We start from the raw sequence: 18,509 nt of genomic DNA on the forward strand, positions 1-18,509 counted from the left end.
CGTTATATATGAATTACTGGTGAAATGCCGTAATACATTTGATGCTACAAAACTAAGTTTTTTTGACACCGCCAATGGAATGCCTCAGCGGCTGCCACTCATTTCTGACATCAGTTTAATTAGCCAAAAAAGGATTCCTTGGTTGAGGAAACGCCAACAGGGCTGCCATGTTCCCTGAATGATCATGTTCTTAATGAGTGCCGTAACACTACCAACATGGATATCCAAGGTAACAGGTCTTAAACCCCAGACTGTTGGTAAAGGTAAAGAACAGTTGAGGGCAGTTAGATGTCTGCTTTAGCCTTAAAAGCACCAGATTTGACGCTATTCAAAATTTCTGGAGCCATTTGCAACAATATGCAACAATTAGGGACAGCATCTATGTCAGTGGTAGTCAACATGGTCCCTACCATCCACTATTGGATATTCCAGGTTTCTTGGTGGGCACCAGAAGGCACTCATTTAAAAACATTTTCATTAAGAGTTTCATAAAATTTTGAAATAAAGTATTTGTAAATTGATTATTATTACATACTTTAACTCACTGTAACTCTGCTTTACAAATTTTATGAAGTAAAGTTACTTCCCTACTTTATAAATCACTATTACTGTGGAAGAGGTGATTGGTTAGGAAATACTGCTACTAACAAAGATCCAGAAGTGGATGGTCAGTAAAAAAGATTGAGCACTCCTGATCTATGCAGTCGTGTGTTGTAGCAGGTATCTAATATGTAGCTGTCATCCCAAATGGAGATAAATATAGAAAACAGCTCAATGCAAAGAGAAGTGATAGTGTATGGTATGAAGTTATGAAAGTGATAGAAGAGTTGAAGTTAGATTACTGACCTAGAGGAACCATATACTAAGGCATTAAACATCCCCAGTGTGTATATAACTGCTCAGACAAGATGCTATCACAGCAATAACAATATTTAACAAGCCTACTGAAGTGACAAAAATATCACAGTGTTGTTAAAACATCGGAAACTCCAGTAGGAAAATTTATAATATTAGGAAAATGATAGAGTGCTACTCACCATAAAGATGGCATACTGAGTTGATGGCAGGAACAATGAAAAGACTACAATAATGCTGAAAGCAGAAGAAATGAATTAAAATTCATGCCACAGCCAGTATTCGAACCGAGGTCTTCTTGTTTACTAGGCAAAAATGCTGACCATTACACCACCAAAGCACTATGGTCAACATTCCTGCACTAACTTCCCAAGCCAAATGCCCTCCCCAAGACAAATTTCAATTCATTTTTTCAGCTTATTTTCCACCTGAATTGTCACTATTGCCAGGGCTCTCCAGCATTGGAATAGCACCCCAGTGTTGGAGGTAATGGGGAAGTCCTGTACCATGTCCAATGCTGGAGTGCTATTCCAATGCTAGAGAGCCCTGGCAATAGTGACAATTTAGGGGGGAAATAAGCTGAAGGTATGAGTTGAAGTTTGTGTTCAGGAGGGCTATCATCTTGGGTAGTTTGTGCAGCAATTTTGACTACTGTGCTGTGGTGGTGTAGTGGTCAGGATTTCTGCCTAGTAAGCAAGAAGATCTAGGTTCGAGTCCTGACCATGGCATGAATTTTAATTCATTTCTTCAGCTTCCAGCATTATCGTAGATAAAGTCGCGTCTTAAAATGTCACAAGGAAAATTTAATTATAAGATCAAAATGAAAAAACTGTTACAAATTTAGCTTTTGGCCAAAGCCTTCTTCAGAAAAGAAAACACATACACACAAACAAGCACACCTCATACACACGTGACCACTATCTTTGGCAACTCAGATCGAAATGCAACTGTCATGTGTTGAGTGGCAATCTGGAGGTTGGCAGGGAATGGGGAGGGATAACAGGCTGGGGGGGGAGGGGGGGGGGGGAGAGTATGATTGAGGGGACGTGAATAGGGAGAAGATGATACGATAGAAGGAGCAGAAACCGTTGGACGAAACGTTTGGGGACAGTAGGTTACCTGGATAAATTTGGGAGCAGAGAATGTGTTGTAAGAATAACTCCCATCTGCGCATTTCAGCGGGAAGGATCCACATGGTCTGAGTTGTGAAGCAGGCACTGAAATCAAGCTTGTTATGCTCAGCCGCATGTTGTGCACAGGGTGGTGGCCTATCACGCTCTTGGTCAGAGTTTGGCGGTGGCTGATCCAGTCTGGGGTGGTACTGGTTGATGTGGGGGATACTCTTTTGTAGCTGGTTCTTGGAGTGGTGGGCCCTGTTTGCTGAAGCTCTCCCACGGCCTCCACAGGCAGGCACTACCACCAGATCTAGTCCACAGACAGATCTCCTGTGCCTTTTCCCACACACCTCCAATCCACCACTACCCCTAAAGAACCTCTGCCTACCACCCCTACACCCATTTCTTCATATTCATCACATTCACCAACGTCAGAGTTTTCTTTTTTTAAAAAAAAAAAAAAAGTACTCTGTGCTAGAGCTCACTTTGTGTACTGTTTTCATCTTTACAGTCATATATTTTTAATATCTGAGTACAATGTAATATAAGATTTGTTCAGATATAACTTCTTTGCATGTATTTCAGTATGCTTAACCAATTTTATCAGTTCTGAGACCTTACCTCACATCTGTAGAACTTGCATAGTACAATTTGTTTCAGTCACTGAAACTGTGGGTTTAGGGATTCATACTCATATCCTTAGAGTCTTTAAATATTCATAGTGTCATTACATAATATTTCATGTTTTGTATCCATATCAAATTTATGTTTAATCAACAAGAAATCCAGGATGGAATGTAACAATATTATGAAAATGATAGTAGCTATTCACCATGTAGCAGAGATGCTGAGTCGCAGATAGGCACAACAAAAAGACTGTCACAAATTAGCTTTCGGCCAGTAAGGCCTTCATCAAAAACAGATGACAGACCCCCCTCCCCCCCCCCCCCAAACACACACACACACACAAATGCAACTCCCACACACACGACTGCAGTCTCTGGTAAGTGGAGCCACATTGTGAGCAGCAGCACCAGTGCTTGATGTGAGTAGCAACTGAGTGGGGGGTAAGGAGGAGGCTGGGATTGCAGCTTAGCTTGTAGATCAGAAGACTGGTTTCATAGGTAGCCTGGCCTTTGATGGGATAGATGATGTTTGTGACTGGACAGGAGTAGGTGGTGGTGGGAGGATGTATGGGACAGGTCTTGCATCTATGTCTGTTACAGGGCTATGAGCCTGAGGTAAGGGGCTGGGAGCAGGAGCTGTCCAGGGATGGACGAATATATTGTGTAGGTTCAGAGGACAGTGGAATACCACTGTGGGAGGGGTGGGAAGGATAGTGGGCAGGACATTTCTCATTTCAGGGCGCGACAAGAAATAGTTGAAACCCTGGCAGAGAATGTAATTCAGTTGCTCCAGTCGTGGTGTGGGGTGGCAGGTGGAATAATAGAATAAATGTTTTGTATTTATTCATGCTGTTTGCCGTTCTCAACACTTGCTCTCTAACTACAATATTGGCAACCAGAAAGTGATTAGCAAAACGTGAAGCCTGTAATTAGAATTCCCAGTGCCCACTTCATCTGAGAAATACATTTATAGCTACAGCTTATAGCTCTGAGGAATTAGGAGATTGTCTGGGATTCATAATCAAAAACCATTCTCACTAAAATGTTCACTATATTCTGAAAGTCACAGACCAAAAAGAATCCACACAATCCAACTACCAGAGCAGTTCAGAGTCTAATGCACTGATGCCACTATAACTGTTCAAATTAAATGTTTAAGTGAATACTCGCCATAATTTGATGATAATGTTCATAAAACGCCACGCTAAATAATGGTAGAATGTCTGTCCTGCGGCGGCACGTGAATATACGACATACGCAAACTAAAGATAGATCATTAACGTCATCCCAAAATTAACACTTCACTCGAAAACGATTTCATGGTTACACGTATCCCGAGTAACTTATTACTGCATCTGAGGTATCAGCGATATTGACGTGACGCAACTCCCGGCACAGGTGGTGTGCTAATCAGCGCCTGGAGAGAACTGGGGCCTTCCTTCTTCTCGCGCAGCATTCTTGCATATAAAGCTGCGGTACGGACGGCTAAGGGAACGCCTGATCAAATCTGCTCTCCCGACTAGCTGCTGGGCTAGTAATGCACCACTTTGAGTTATCGAATAAATCATTGCTTCCTTTGCTGATGGCCAATGAAGCTCTCAATTTAAATGTGCAATCAGCACACAGGTAAGTAATTATAATAAAAGTCTGATGTGGCTAAGTCAAATATTTTGGGCGAGATAATTAATTTAATTACACTACACGCAGTAGACGAGCTCTGAACTTGCCCTTTGGAGATACGCTATCGCTATAGTTTTATAGTTATTCAGTTGAAACTTCTCACATCTTTATGATTATAGCAGATCTCCCTTCTACTTAAATTTAAACATCCTAGCTTTATTTATTCGCCTACTTAATCTATCTTGCTTCCTTAATTTTTAAGATAAAAACCAGAAAATCATGACTTTCAACTAAAATTTTAAATTGTGATATCCAGAATACTGTTTCTACTAAATTATTATGCAAAAGGAATCTAAATATAAATTTTTAAGTTTCTAGCTCTTTTCTGTTGCGCCAATGATTTTTACAGAAAAATATCCAAATTTCGAAAATGGTAAAAGTTATTGAAGTGATATCCAACACATATTGATTTTGTATTACTCCTGACATGCTAGAAACGTTTCAGGTTATTTACTTGATGTTTAAAGTATTGCGCAACATTTATGATGTCAGAGCTAGTTACAGCAGACTGGCTGGCATACAATGGAAAGACTGATGTGAATTTTATAAGGCGTGAGTAGGCTGCTTCCCTACAGTGGGTCGTACTGAATTACAAGGGTAATGCTCCTCTGTGGCTGGATGGTGAGACTGGGAAGTGGTGAGAGACTGGAAAGATTTGGCACAGGAGATTTGTTTTTGTACAAGGTTGGGAAGATAATTATGGTCTGTGAAGACTTCAGTGAGACCCTTGATATATTTCGAGAGGGACTGCATTTATTTCTGCTAATGTAACATTAGTTGTTGAGGGATTTAGGGACTGATGGTGAAGCAAGGTTTGAGGTTAAGAAATTCTGGAAATTTAACAGAGGGTGATTTGGGGGCAGTGGGGGTGCATCACAGTTGGATGAAGGAGTGAACTGAGTTACACAGGGTTAAACATTGGTCTTAAGAACTGCAGTGCACCATCTAAAAACTGATCCCAATCTTATAATCCTACCTGAGGACAAAGGCACCACCACTGTTGTTTTGAACTGCAAGGATTACTGGCAAAAGGACTTTGCCAGTTGTCAGCTATATCTACAAACGTTGCCACAATAACCCCATTCCGGAAATCCAGCAGGACCTCTAGTCACTCCTCAAATCCTTAGGCCTACCCCAGAACCTCCCCCCAGACTCCATCTCTCTGCTCACCCCTACCACTCCCCGCAATCCTACTTCTACATGCATCCTAAAGTCCATAAACCCAACAACCCAGGACGCCCCATTGTGGCCGGTTACTGAGCCACCACTGAGAGAATCTCTGCCCTTGTAGACCAACACCTTCAACCCATTACCCAGAACCTACCCTCCCATATAAAAGATGCCAACCACTTCTTCCACTGACTCTCCACAGTTCCTGCCCCTTACCACATGGTGCCCTGCTTGTCACTATGATGCCACCTCCCTTTACATGGCCTTACCGCTATTGAACACTACATTTTGTAACTCCCAATGGACTCCAAACCAACAACCTCCTTCCTAGTCACCATGACCAACTATATCCTCACTCACAATTACTTCTCCTCCTTTGAAGGCATTACCAACAAACAAATTCAGGGTACGGCTATAGGCACCTGCATGTCAACCTATTCATGAGCCATCTAGATGAACCCTTCCTAAACACCCAGAATTCTAAACCCCTCACCTGGTTCAGATTCATTGATGGCCTCATCATGACACAGATCACGGGTGGGGACACCCTATCCACATTCCCCCAGAACCTCAAAACCTTTCCCCCGTTCACTTCACCTGGTCCTACTTAACCAAACATGCCACCTTACTGAATGTTGACCTCCCACTCAAAGTTGGCTACATCACTACATCTGTCCATATCAAACCCACCAACCACTAGCAATATCTCCACTTCAACAGCTGTCACCCATTCCATACCAAGATGTCTCCTCCATACAGCCTGCCCACCCATTGCCTTCACATCTGTAGTGACGAGTGGCCCATCTCCAAATACACCAAGGGTCTCACTGACACCTTTACAGATTGTTATTACCCTCCCAGCCTTGTACAAAAACAGATTTCCCATGCCTTATCTCTCCAGTCACCCACCACCTCCCAAATTCCCACTATCTGGCCACAGAATACGAGGGCGGTTTGAAAAGTGCTCGGAACAGAATAGAACAAAAGTACTTACATCACTGGAACTTTTTTTTATTTTTCCTTGTAGATTAATGCACTTGGTCCAACAATGTTCAAGTGCCTCCATCCCATTTCGAAAATGAGTTTACTCCAGGCCTGCAAAATAGTTGTCAACTTTGGCTATCACTTCTTCATTTGAAGTGAATCTTCACCAATGAAGGAAAATTTTCAGGTCTGGAAAGAGATGTAAGTTTGACAGAGCCACATCAGGTGAATAAGGTGGGTGTGGCAACAATTCATACCTTAGTTCGTGTAATTTTGCCATGGCGACGGCACATGTGTGTGGGTGTGCATTGTCTTGATGGAAGATGACATTCTTCCTTGCTAAATCTGGACATTTTTCACATATATTTATTTCCAATTTGTCCAGGAGGTTAGCATAGTATTCTCCAGTAATTGTTTGTCCAGTGGGGAGATAATCTACAAATAGAATCCCCTTCACATCCCAGAACACTGATGCCATGGCCCATCCCGCTTTCTTTTGTGGTGGAGAATCAGCATGTTTACACTGCTTTGGCTGTTGTTTTGTCTCTGGGGTATAATAGTGCACCCATGTTTCATCTGTGGTCACAAGCCTGTGCAAAAAATCTTGTTCGTTTCTCTTAAAATGGGCTACACACTGTTCCGATATATCCATTCTCATGCGTTTTTGATCCAGCATCAAGAGTCACGGCACACAACTCACAGATTTATCATTTCTAATTCTTTAGTTAAAATGTGATGTACCCTTTCAGATGACATGTGGCAAGCGTGAGCAATTTCACGCACTTTCAATCAGCGATCCTCCATGACCATTTTGTGCACTTTAACACTGATTTCTGGAGTAGTGACACACCTTGGCCGACCACTACACAGATCATCATCTAAGCTCTCCCAACCAAATTTAAATTCATTCGTCCTCTTGGAAACAGTTGAATATGAAGGAGCAGAGTCCCCCTGTGTATTATGGAGATCAGCATGAATGTTCTTTACTTTCATACCTTCCTTTACGAAGTACTTAATCACTGCTCAAATCTCGATTTTCTCCATCTTCGCAAATCACTAACATGGGAACAACAACAGAGCCCTGTTGCTGCCACAGTTCTCTTCCAAGAACACTATTGTGGCAAGTGTTTACAGGCAACAGTCCAATGAATATCATGTGAACAACTCATTGCGCTAGCACTGATCCTTCGTGGTGATTCCAAGAACTTTTCAAACCCCCACTGTAGCATTTCCCTCATGAATCAGCACCACCCAAGACTGGAACAATAGAATCACATTCACTGCCACTTTTCTAACTAACTCTGCTCGTGCCCTGAAGTGAGGAATGTGCTACCCGCTATTCTTGCCTCCCCTCCTAGAGTGGTATCCCAGCACCCACCGAACCTACACAGTATCCTTGTCCATCCCTACACAACACCTGCTCCCAAATCCTTGCCTCATGGCCCTGTAACATATCTAGATGTTAGATCTGTCCCATGCGTCCTTCCACCACAACCAACTGCTCCAGACCAGTCACAAAATATCACCTATCCCATCAAAAGCAGGGCAAACTGTGAAACCAGTCATGTGATCTCCATGCTAAGCTGCAACAACTGTACTGTATTCTACGAGGGCGGTTCAGAAAGTAACCTCCGATTGGTCACAGTGCGGGTTGTGGGGGGAGTAGCGACGCCATCTGTGCGTTCACGCACTCAACAGGTCAGTCGGCATCAAGCCGTCGTCGAGTGAACGTCGTACCTGCGCTAGTTTAGTTTTTGTGGCAGTTTGAAATGTGTGCTGCAATAGAAAACCCCGCCAAATCTGAAGTGCGTGCTGTCATAAGGTTTTTTACAGCCAAAGGATATTCTGCAGCAGCTATTCATCGTGAGCTTTGTGCCGTGTACGGACCAAGAGTTATGAGTGAAGGAGTTGTCCGTGAATGGGTACGTTTATTTAAAAGTGGACGAGAAAACGTTCATGATGAAGAGAGGAGTGGTAGACCATCAATGGTGACTGACGAACTCGTTCAGACAGTTGATGCAAAAGTTCGTGAAAATCGACGTTTCTCAATGTCGGAGTTGTCTACTGGTTTTCCACAGATTTCTAAGACACTCTTGTACGAGATAGTAACAGCAAGATTGGGTTACCGTAAGTTCTGTGCACGATGGGTGCCCAAAATTCTTACCGACCACCACAAAACTCAAAGAATGGCCTCTGCATTAGACTTTCTGTCACGTTATGAGGATGAAGGAGAACCATTGTTAAACAGAATCGTGACCGGTGACGAAACCTGGATTAAGTACGTGAACCCTGAGACAAAAGAACAATCAAAGATGTGGGCACATTCAAATTCGCCTACCAAACCAAGAAAAGCCTCGCAAGATTTTTCTGCCAGAAAACTGATGGCAACAGTGTTTTGGGATGCCAAAGGGGTGTTGTTGGTTGAATTCATGGAACGTGGTACGACCATTAATCAAGACGTGTACTGTGAAACAATAAAAAAGTTACGACGGGCTATACAGAACAAACGCCGTGGTATGCTGACTTCCGGTATCGTTTTTTTGCACGATAACGCCCGTCCTCACTCTGCTCGCAGAACAACGGCCCTTCTTGAGTCCTTCAAGTGGGACGTTATCAACCATCCACCTTACAGCCCAGACCTGGCGCCAAGTGATTATCACCTCTTCATGCATTTGAAGAAATGGCTCGGGTCACAGCGGTTTGATGACGACGAAGAGCTCAAAGATGCGGTCACAGGCTGGCTCCAGGCACAAGCGGGTGATTTTTATGCAGAAGGAATTTCAAAGCTTGTGAAGAGATACGATAAGTGCCTCAATCGCTATGGAGACTATGTAGAAAAATAGTGCAAAGATGTAATTGTAAGATGTATATATTAAAATATTTTTATTTAACTTGGTGTATTTTTTTAAATCAACCGGAGGTTACTTTCTGAACGGCCCTCGTATGTGGGCATGTCAACCAACAAGCTGTCTGTCCACAGGAATGGCCACCAACAAACTGTGGCCAAGGAACAAGTGGACCACCCTGTTGCTGAGCCGGCTGCCAAACATGACATCTTTCATTTCAATGACTGCTTCACAGCTTGTGCCATATGGATCCTTCCCACCAAGACCAACTTTTCTGAATTGTGCAGGTAGGAACTTTCCCTGCAATATATCCTTCATTCCCATAACCCCGTGGCCTCAACCTTCGTTAGTCATTGTCCACACACATCCAGCCCCTTCCCTGTTCCCATTAAAGTACTACACAGCCCTCATTCCACAATCACACCCAGTCTTTTTACTTCTCTCCTTTTCGACTAAACCCGCCCCCCTCCTCCCTCCTCACTTCTCCCTTGACCACCGTCTAGCTTCCAGATTGCACATAGCTGCCCTACCCTCTCTCCACCATGTCCCTGTGCACGCCCCAGCAGCACTTCACTGTCCACCCCCCCACCTTACTATCCCTCTGGCTCCCCGCCCCAGACTCCTCCTTACACCCACCCTGCTGCCACTCCCATCATGCACTGGTGCTGCTGCTTGCAGTGTGGCTCCAGTTGCCAGAGACTGCAGTCATGTGTGTGTGAGCTACATTCATGTGTGTGTGTGTGTGTGTGTGTGTGTGTGTGTGTGTGTGTGTGTGTGTCCCCTCTATTTTTGACGAAGGTCTTACTGGCCGAAAGCTAATTTGTGACAGTCTTTTTGTTGTGCCTATCAGTGACTCAGCATCTCCACTACATGGTGAGTAGCAACTTTCCTTTTCATAATATTGTCAAAGTTATATCTGTGATCGTTCAATAAGTAAAGTAGTAAGAGCTCTCATTGGTGTATAAATACCGATGCAAACTGACCTCTATCTCTAAACAGAAGAGAAGATCAAAGAGTAGATGAAGGTAGATCTGCTGTTGTACTTTGAAATACAGTTTCAATAAGGAGTCTTTAATTTATGTCAGGTTGGTGATTGAAGTACAAAGCGTTATAAGGTCTTTGGACTGAAAGCTACAATTCAGCGACAGTTACTGAATTAGTGGATGTGTACAGAGAAAGTGTAATGTTATTAGGACAGGTGTAGTTTTCATGTTATGAATTTGATAAAGACAGAACAGATATGGAAGACAAGTAAAAGTCAGGGTGGCCTTAACACATCCAAACCAGGTGATACAGTGAGCCTTGTCAAAAGGTTGATTCATGCAGATTATTTATGAACACAACATCTCCATTGATAGTATAGCAGATATGTAGCACAACAAACTGAACTACTGGAAAGCATTTCTTGCTGAGTACCGCAGTATCTCTCAGATGACAATGACGTCACATAAATGTGGTTTTCTATACAGCACGTATGTCGTTTCAGGCACAGGGTGTTCCAGGCATTCTACCTCTACGTACTTGCTCCACAAGCCACCATATAGTGCATGGCAGATGTTATGTTGTACCACTACTATTCATTCTCTACACTGTTCCACTCATAAATGTAAAGTGAGAAAAATGACTGTCTATACAGGGTGAAAAGTATTTAAATCAACCAACTCTGGGAGGGTGTAGGGGACATCGAAACAAATATTTTTCCCTGATGTCATTTTTTCCTATGAGGAGTATTTAAACCGGTTGAGGAAGATTTCTCTGGCGGCAAATTAATTAAACAAACACTTTTCCATTTTTTATGACCAAGAGACAACACATTAACACAACTCAATTTCAATTACAGTAGATTTTCAAAAATGCCTACATGGACACGTAAACAAAGGTTACACCGTCAGATCATGTTCTGTCTGACATGGGCAAAAACCCCAGAAGTATCTTGAATTGTTCCTGCTGCTGCTACTATTCAGGCAACCAGATCCTCTTCTGATGCAACAGGAGTTGCATAAACAAGGTTGCGCATCTCTCCCCACACAAAAAAGTCCAGAGGGGACATATCTGGGGATCAAGCAGGCCATGGTACAGGACCACCTCTGCCAATCCATAATTCTGGGAACTGTCGGTCCAGGAATCGATGCACACGACGACTGAAATGTGCTGGTGCCCCGTCATGTTGGAACCACATGCATTGTTTTGTAGGGAGCGGGACATCTTCACACAATTCTGGCAATGCTCTGGTGAGAAAATTGTAATAGTGCCTGCCATTTAATGGCCTAGGTAGCAGATATGGCCCAATTAAACAGTCCCCAACAACATTGACCCACACATTAACGAAGAACCGCACTGGATGAGCACAGGTAACTGTGTCATGTGGGTTATCCTCACTCCAAACACGCGAATTGTGTATGCTGAAGACTCCATGAAGCCCAAAAGTTGCTTCATTGGTAAACAACACAGAGGATGGAAATGTAGGATGCATTTCACACTGTTCTAAGTACCGCTGCAGAAACTGCTCTGGATGGATAATCAACTGGTTCCAGGCTGTGGACACGCTGTAAGTGAAAGGGACGTAATAATTGCTCTTGAAAGACTGTTCTTACATTCGTCTGATTCGTCCCCATGTTATGTGTAATTGCACAAGTGCTGATTGAAGGATCCCGCTCCACATGCTGCAAGACAGCTTCCTCAAATTGCAGCGTTCTTACCATGCGATGGTGTCCCTGTCCACGTACTCTGCTAAATGACCCGGTCTCAACCAGACGTTGGTACACAGCAGCAAAGGTTGTATGATGTTGGATACGGCGATTAGGATATTGTTGTTGATAAACCTGCCGTGCAGATCGTCCGTTGTGGTGCACTACGTAGTACGCACCAACCATATCAGTGTAGTAACTCCAGGTGTATCGCTCCATTAGTAAACAGAGACAATGCACTACTACACTGGTGGACAGCAGCTGCCTACAACTGAAGATGGTAATACGGCCTCTAGCAACTGACGAGCGTAATATGGCCCCACCGGTTTAAAGAATCCTCATAGGAAAAAATGACATTAGGGAAAAATATTTGTTTTGATGTCCCCTACAACCCCCCAGAGTTAGTCAGTTTAAATACTTTTCACCCCGTACATGCAGTACAAGCCCTAATTTCTCTTATCATCTCTTCATGGTCCTTATGCAAAATGGCAAAATATATGCTGGTGACAGTAGAATAATTCTGCAGTGATCCTCAAATGCCTGTTCTCTAAATTTTCTCAATAGTATGTTGTGAAATGAATGCTGTTTTCCCACCACAGATCCCATTTGAGATCAGGGGGCAATTGTGTAATACTCGTTCATTGCTTGCAGCTGTCGATAACATATTTAGCAGCATGCTTCTGAATTGCTTCCATGTCTTCCTTTAATGCTGCCTGGTGGGGATCACAAACACTTCAACAGTATTCAAGAATGGGTTACAACCCACAAGAGAGGTCATTGGTCTTCACCACTTCCGCCAGCTGCATGTACGAATTGAGGATGGCTGCAGAACCCGGGCAATAGGCAATATTTGCAATGACATAAACCACAACTTGAAGCTGCAGGCAGGGCATCATCCACATTTAAGATGCCCCCCCCCCCCCTTGCAGTGAGCACACACTGGGCTTCTTTCCAGTCTTGGGTACTATTTCCCTAAGAAGCTCCATAATATGCCACTGGAGCTCTTGATAACTAACAAACGCCTTCCGTGTGTGCCTGCTTGCATACTCCTGCAGGAGTGGCCACTTTATCACTCACAGGGTGGATGTGTGAGGGCAGATGGTCAGTCCCCACATTGACTCTCTGCTTCTAGTGCCACAAACATGTTACAACATGCCACTCATTCTGTGGTTAGTGAGGTTTCCAGACATCAGGCATGCTGTTAGGTGCCTTGGCAATAGAAACTGAGGGTGAAATGTGCAAAACTGTGTCTCACACAAAATGCAAGTTTTTCCACCATCACTACACTCCGAGGCAGCAGCATGAAGACAGCTGACCATGGCCAACAACATATTTCTCCTGTCTAAATGTGCCATCTAAAACAATCACTGGTTGTTCAAAACAAACAACAGTAGAGCTACAAACAGGGTAAATCTACACCACAGGCACACTGTAAGGGGCCTCAGCAGCACAGCCCGTGGGTGAAAAGTGTGACACCTGAGGTGTGCTATGTGACATATCAGTTTCTTTGTCACCACTAGAACCTGAAGCAGCTGCCTGCAGATGGCTGATCACAGCCAATAACATATTTAATTGTTTGTGAGCTGTGGCCAGCTCCTCCTGTGTCAACATGCACACCCTCTATCCATTCACTACTAAAATTTGAATGAAGACAATAGGTACAAAGAAAGATTAAAAATTATCCCTCTTTTCTTTTAGATGAGGATTTTCCACATCAGTTTTATTAAAGACAAATTCAAGCTACTTGAAAACAGTCAGCCTGTTGCTGGTTCTAGTTAATCATATGCTGACAGACAAATAATTTACTCTCTTAGTGTTTCACAAGTTGAGGTTAGCACCTGACTGAGCTGTCTAAAACAATCACTGGTTGTTCAAAATAAATGGCAGCAGTGCTACAGACAAGGTAAATCTACACTTCACAATATCAGCACAGGGATAGGCATGGGTGCATCATGTGACACCTAAGATGAAGAAAGCACCAATTGTCATGGAGAAGCTGTTTGTCTACCTCCCAAAAAAGTTGAAAGCAATGGTATCCATGAAGTCAGTTGTGGTCATAATCTTTTGAGTTATGCAAGGTGTGCTGCTAGTTGGTTTCCTCATCCACGAAGATATCGTGAATGCTGCCAGTTATTGTGTCATGCTGGAATCACTGCAGAAGGTGACTTGGAGGAAAAGACGGGCACTGCTATTGAAATCTGTTGTGTTATTGTGCAGCAACAGTCGACCACATAAGGCATCAGCTGTGCATGATTTGGTCCAGCTTTTCCGATGGACTGTATTAGGACACCCTCCTAGCTCAGATTTCACACCAAGTGATTTTCATGTTTTTTTTTGGCCCATTAATATCAAAACTGCAGAATTGATCAAATTTGACATTTTGAACTTTAGTCCACCTATATCAAAGATATTTTTTATAATACTTTGAAATTTTATGACTTTTATTTCTTTTCAACGGAGATTATACTGCAAAAATTGTAGGCCTGAATTTTTCTTTCCCCATTGTGTTCCCAGATCTTAGGTGGTGGTCAATTTAACTGTTATGTCATGTGAGAGTACTGCAAATACTCACTTGCATTGCACATGCTTGTGACATGATGTTACATTGTATGCTGAAGCTCCTCAGATGATCATTGCTTACTACTATACCAAAAGTGTATGTTAGTGTGCAAGCAGTGGTACAGATATTGAAAATGACCTGCAAAGCGTCAGGATGTAATGGAATATTTAGAACACCTGCACTTAAGTTCAAGAGCAAGAGTTCAAAGACAGAGAAACTGAAAGACAAGTAAAAATGAGTAGTGGTTATTATATTTCAGATAGCACTGAATCAAGTGTAAGCAGTAGTCACGTGTCCACACAAGTTGCATCAGCATTAGGGTAAACACCACCAAACCCAGAATATTATTCAGAGAGGGATGACATTTGATGCTACAAAGGCAGATGATATAATGCTAAAAGATACAATATTGTGCACTGAGACAAAAGACCACAGGCAACTGCAGAACACCGTTCTTTCACAACAAAGTGTCAGGAGACAAATTTAGAGATATTACAAAATTAATATGCTTTGATATCAGGGAACAAGGTTCAATAAGACTTAAAACACACAAGTTTTCTACGGTGTCAAAAATAAGGAATCACTTCACTGAAAACTGTTCCCTGCTTTACAGTCTGGATAAAAACCTTGCAACTGATAAACAGCTCTTTCCCATTAATGCCACATGTCAGTTTTCACAATTCAAGGCTAGTAGGCTGCATAAATTTGGCATAAAAATGAAGTGGATGTAGACACCAAATATCTGTTCAATAGACTTCTGTACCTGGGAAAGCATGCACATTGACTAGAGACTCAAATATTTCCTGAATATATCATCATAAAGCTTACTGTGCTATTCCCTAGTAGCAGAAGGAATGTAATAAAAGATAATTTGTTCGCATCTTTGCACTGGTAAAAATACTGGAGATGATGGGGATAATTATAATGAATACAGAGTTCCAGAAGAGAAATATTAACATCATTATAAATGAAAAAAAGCTACTGTATGTAAGTGATGTGATAAAGCATGGAAGGATAACTTTGTTCATTTATCAAGGCAAGAAATCTGTTGCGCTACCTGAAAGGTACAAGCCAACAATTATGGTGTATCTTCTCTTGGCCTCAGTCTTGGGATCAATCTTCGGCTGAAGTCTGTTAAAGGACATTCCTCACATTTTGCCTTTCAACTATACTGGTAAAGTATAAGGAAAATAATTAAACAAACTTCAGCCAAATATTCAAATACAGGAGCCAGCAGGCAATATGTAAACAAGTGGCCACAAAGGCCTCAACAATTTCACACAACAATCATGGGTTTGGAAAATTTGAATATTCTCATCACAGAAGATTCAATTAATACAAAGTTACAGCATGATGTAAGAGATGACATTTATTCTTCACAGTGAGAGGAAGAATAACTAGAATGACACATGTCACATTCTTGAACAATCAAGATGTCGCAGTTGTAATAAATATGGCCATTTACTGAAGAAGTGTGGGAACATAACCAAGACTGTAGGCCATCAACAAGGTCAACAACAAATACGACATTCTTTACAGTGTCAGGTCATTCTATTATAACAGACTGTTATAAAGATTCTAGTGCAGCTCTATGTGTCATACTAGCTGTGTGGATTAAATTCAACCAAGGTGAATCTCTGTTGATAAGGTATTGTAGCAAGCAAAGGGAATAATTTTGCAGAAGAAATCAGCTGCATACACACTTGTGTTATTGGGATGGTACAAAGAAGATATTAAAATAATGAAAGCACTTTATGTACAAAAATTAAGCAAATATTTGGTTTCGGTACACAAATGATAGAAAAGATTCCTTTGACTGTTTTTGATCTCTGAGCCTATGAATAATGCAACATAGAATCTTGATGGAGCAGAGTCTCTTACTACTAAAATGTAGAAATTGAGTGAGTTGCATAAATGATCTGGTGAAGGAAAGTCAGCATCTAATGCTAATCTGCAAGACGAGAGATTATGAAATTTACATACTGCTGCAATGGAAGCTTTAAGTACAGCTTTGAACATGGTGCCACATATAAAGGAGCTGTCTACAAGATGAATAAATTTATGTGAAAGTTTCAGAGATTGATCTCACAACTAAACTAATTCAAGATACAGATGTCTGCAGTCTTTACAAAAAAAAAAAAAAAAAAAAAAAAAAATGGTATAAAACAAGTAACTGCTTGAATCTTAAGCTGGATAAGACAATGTTAAGTTTGAATTTCAAGAGATCAAATGCAAATCTTGAAGTTTATCATCATGGAAATCATTGTCCATAATCACAATAAATGTGGATGATAGGTGATTTCCAGCAATAATTCTCAACAGAAGAAGACAACCCAAAAGATGTTTAGAACCGTTTACACATTTGCTTTATAAGTGTTGCGAAACACAAGCTTCTTTGGAGGGCTCAAACTCATTACATGAATCAGATCCTGAATAAGCACAATATGTAGAACTGCATTCTAGTCCCAATGATTCTGGATAAAACTACAGTTAGTGTAGGTGACAGATGATTTCCAGCAATAATTCTCAACAGAAGAAGCCTGTACAAAAGATGTTTCAAATTGTTTATGTATTTGCATCATGAGTGTTGCAAAACACTGGCTTTCTTGGAGGGCTCATACTCATTACAAGAACCAGGTCCTGAATAAGCACAATACACAGAATTGCAGTTAAGTCTCAATGATTCTTGATAAAAGTCAAATCCTGGCCAATGAAATGATTTATAAAGCAAGGAAGAAAGATAAACAATGAAACCAGACTGGATCTTATACATGCCACAGGTTTGTGTGTTGATTCTGTAACATTTCTGGTATGACTCATTAGACAACAGTGAAGAGAATTCTGCACTATCTCAATGCAACAAAAAACAGCACAATGAAATTTGTCCTATGTGTAATAAGAATTATTTTTTGTGTGTACTCGAGAACATCCTGTAGAGGTCTGTTTAAGGAACCATGGATACTAACTACTGCTTCTTAATATTTTTCTGAATGAAATGTCATTAAAAACACTTTTATTTTTCAAAGCAACAGCTCAGTTTATGAAATCAGTGCTAAAAATAATAATCTTCACGAAGATTTAAAGTCACTTACTTTGGTCTAGAAATGTGTTCATTATTCAGGGACACACACTTTCAATAACTTGTCGGCAGCCATAAGAAGTTTAACTACCAATAAAGTTCAGTTTAAGAGGGGCCTAAAGGATTTACTGGTGCCTAACTCCTTCTACTCCATTGATGCATTTCTCAATATCAAATAATGCAAGTATTAGTACAATCTGACTTCTGGACAAATTCAGTGCAGTAAAGCATTCATTGTAAATAAGTTGTAAAATGGTACTTCTAGAAGAGTAGATTTAATGTGTTACAGCATTTTACCTGCACATGATGACTGAACAGACAGAGTAGGGAGAAGCTTACTAGTAGTCTGGTTTCCATGTTGTCACTTACTTGGCTGTTACTGGTGCCGCATTAGCCCACTGGTTATATATATTGCCTGCCAAGAGCAAACATGGGAGAAGGGCCAAAGTTTCTCTTGATCAAGGCCATACACTTGGGTTTTCCTTGTACTGTCTCAAACACAGTGATGTAATGTTTTACTTTCCACAAAATAAAGAATATACCTGTAGGACTGAATATTATAATAAAACTTAACAAACTGAAATACAGTTATTGGTATCAGATAAGTATACTGCAATTTTATTCTAGGATTGTATATGTATGTTACTTCATAAAAAGAAATATCTTGAGTCCACTAGGCAAAGATAATCTAGAACTCACTTGAAAAAATGGAGGGTTTTATATGAGGTTGTAACTGAATCTTGAAACAAATGATTTACTTTTGGGTGTGTCTTCATACAGTGTTGCTAGATTGTAGCGTGATTTTTCATCAGTTCCACAGCATATATGCTTTAACTACATTTCTTTTTTACAATCTTCTGAACATAAAATATAAAAAAATGTACCTATGAAGAGTAAATAACACTTT

At 41.3% G+C, this 18,509-nt stretch overlaps 1 protein-coding gene across 1 annotated transcript in view; it reads right to left on the minus strand.

Annotated features, from left to right (window-relative positions):
• The window catches only part of LOC126204000 (phenoloxidase 2-like), a 274,659-nt gene extending 256,700 nt beyond the window's left edge, over positions 1-17,959 (minus strand). Inside the window, exon 1 of the mRNA XM_049938431.1 lies at positions 17,900-17,959. Coding sequence (XP_049794388.1) covers positions 17,900-17,959 — 60 coding nt within the window. The remainder of the gene's footprint in view (positions 1-17,899) is intronic.
• Between the last annotated feature and the right edge of the window lie 550 nt (positions 17,960-18,509).

The sequence above is a fragment of the Schistocerca nitens genome, chromosome 9, assembly GCF_023898315.1.
Source record: "Schistocerca nitens isolate TAMUIC-IGC-003100 chromosome 9, iqSchNite1.1, whole genome shotgun sequence".
NCBI classification, from domain to species: Eukaryota; Metazoa; Arthropoda; class Insecta; order Orthoptera; family Acrididae; genus Schistocerca; species Schistocerca nitens.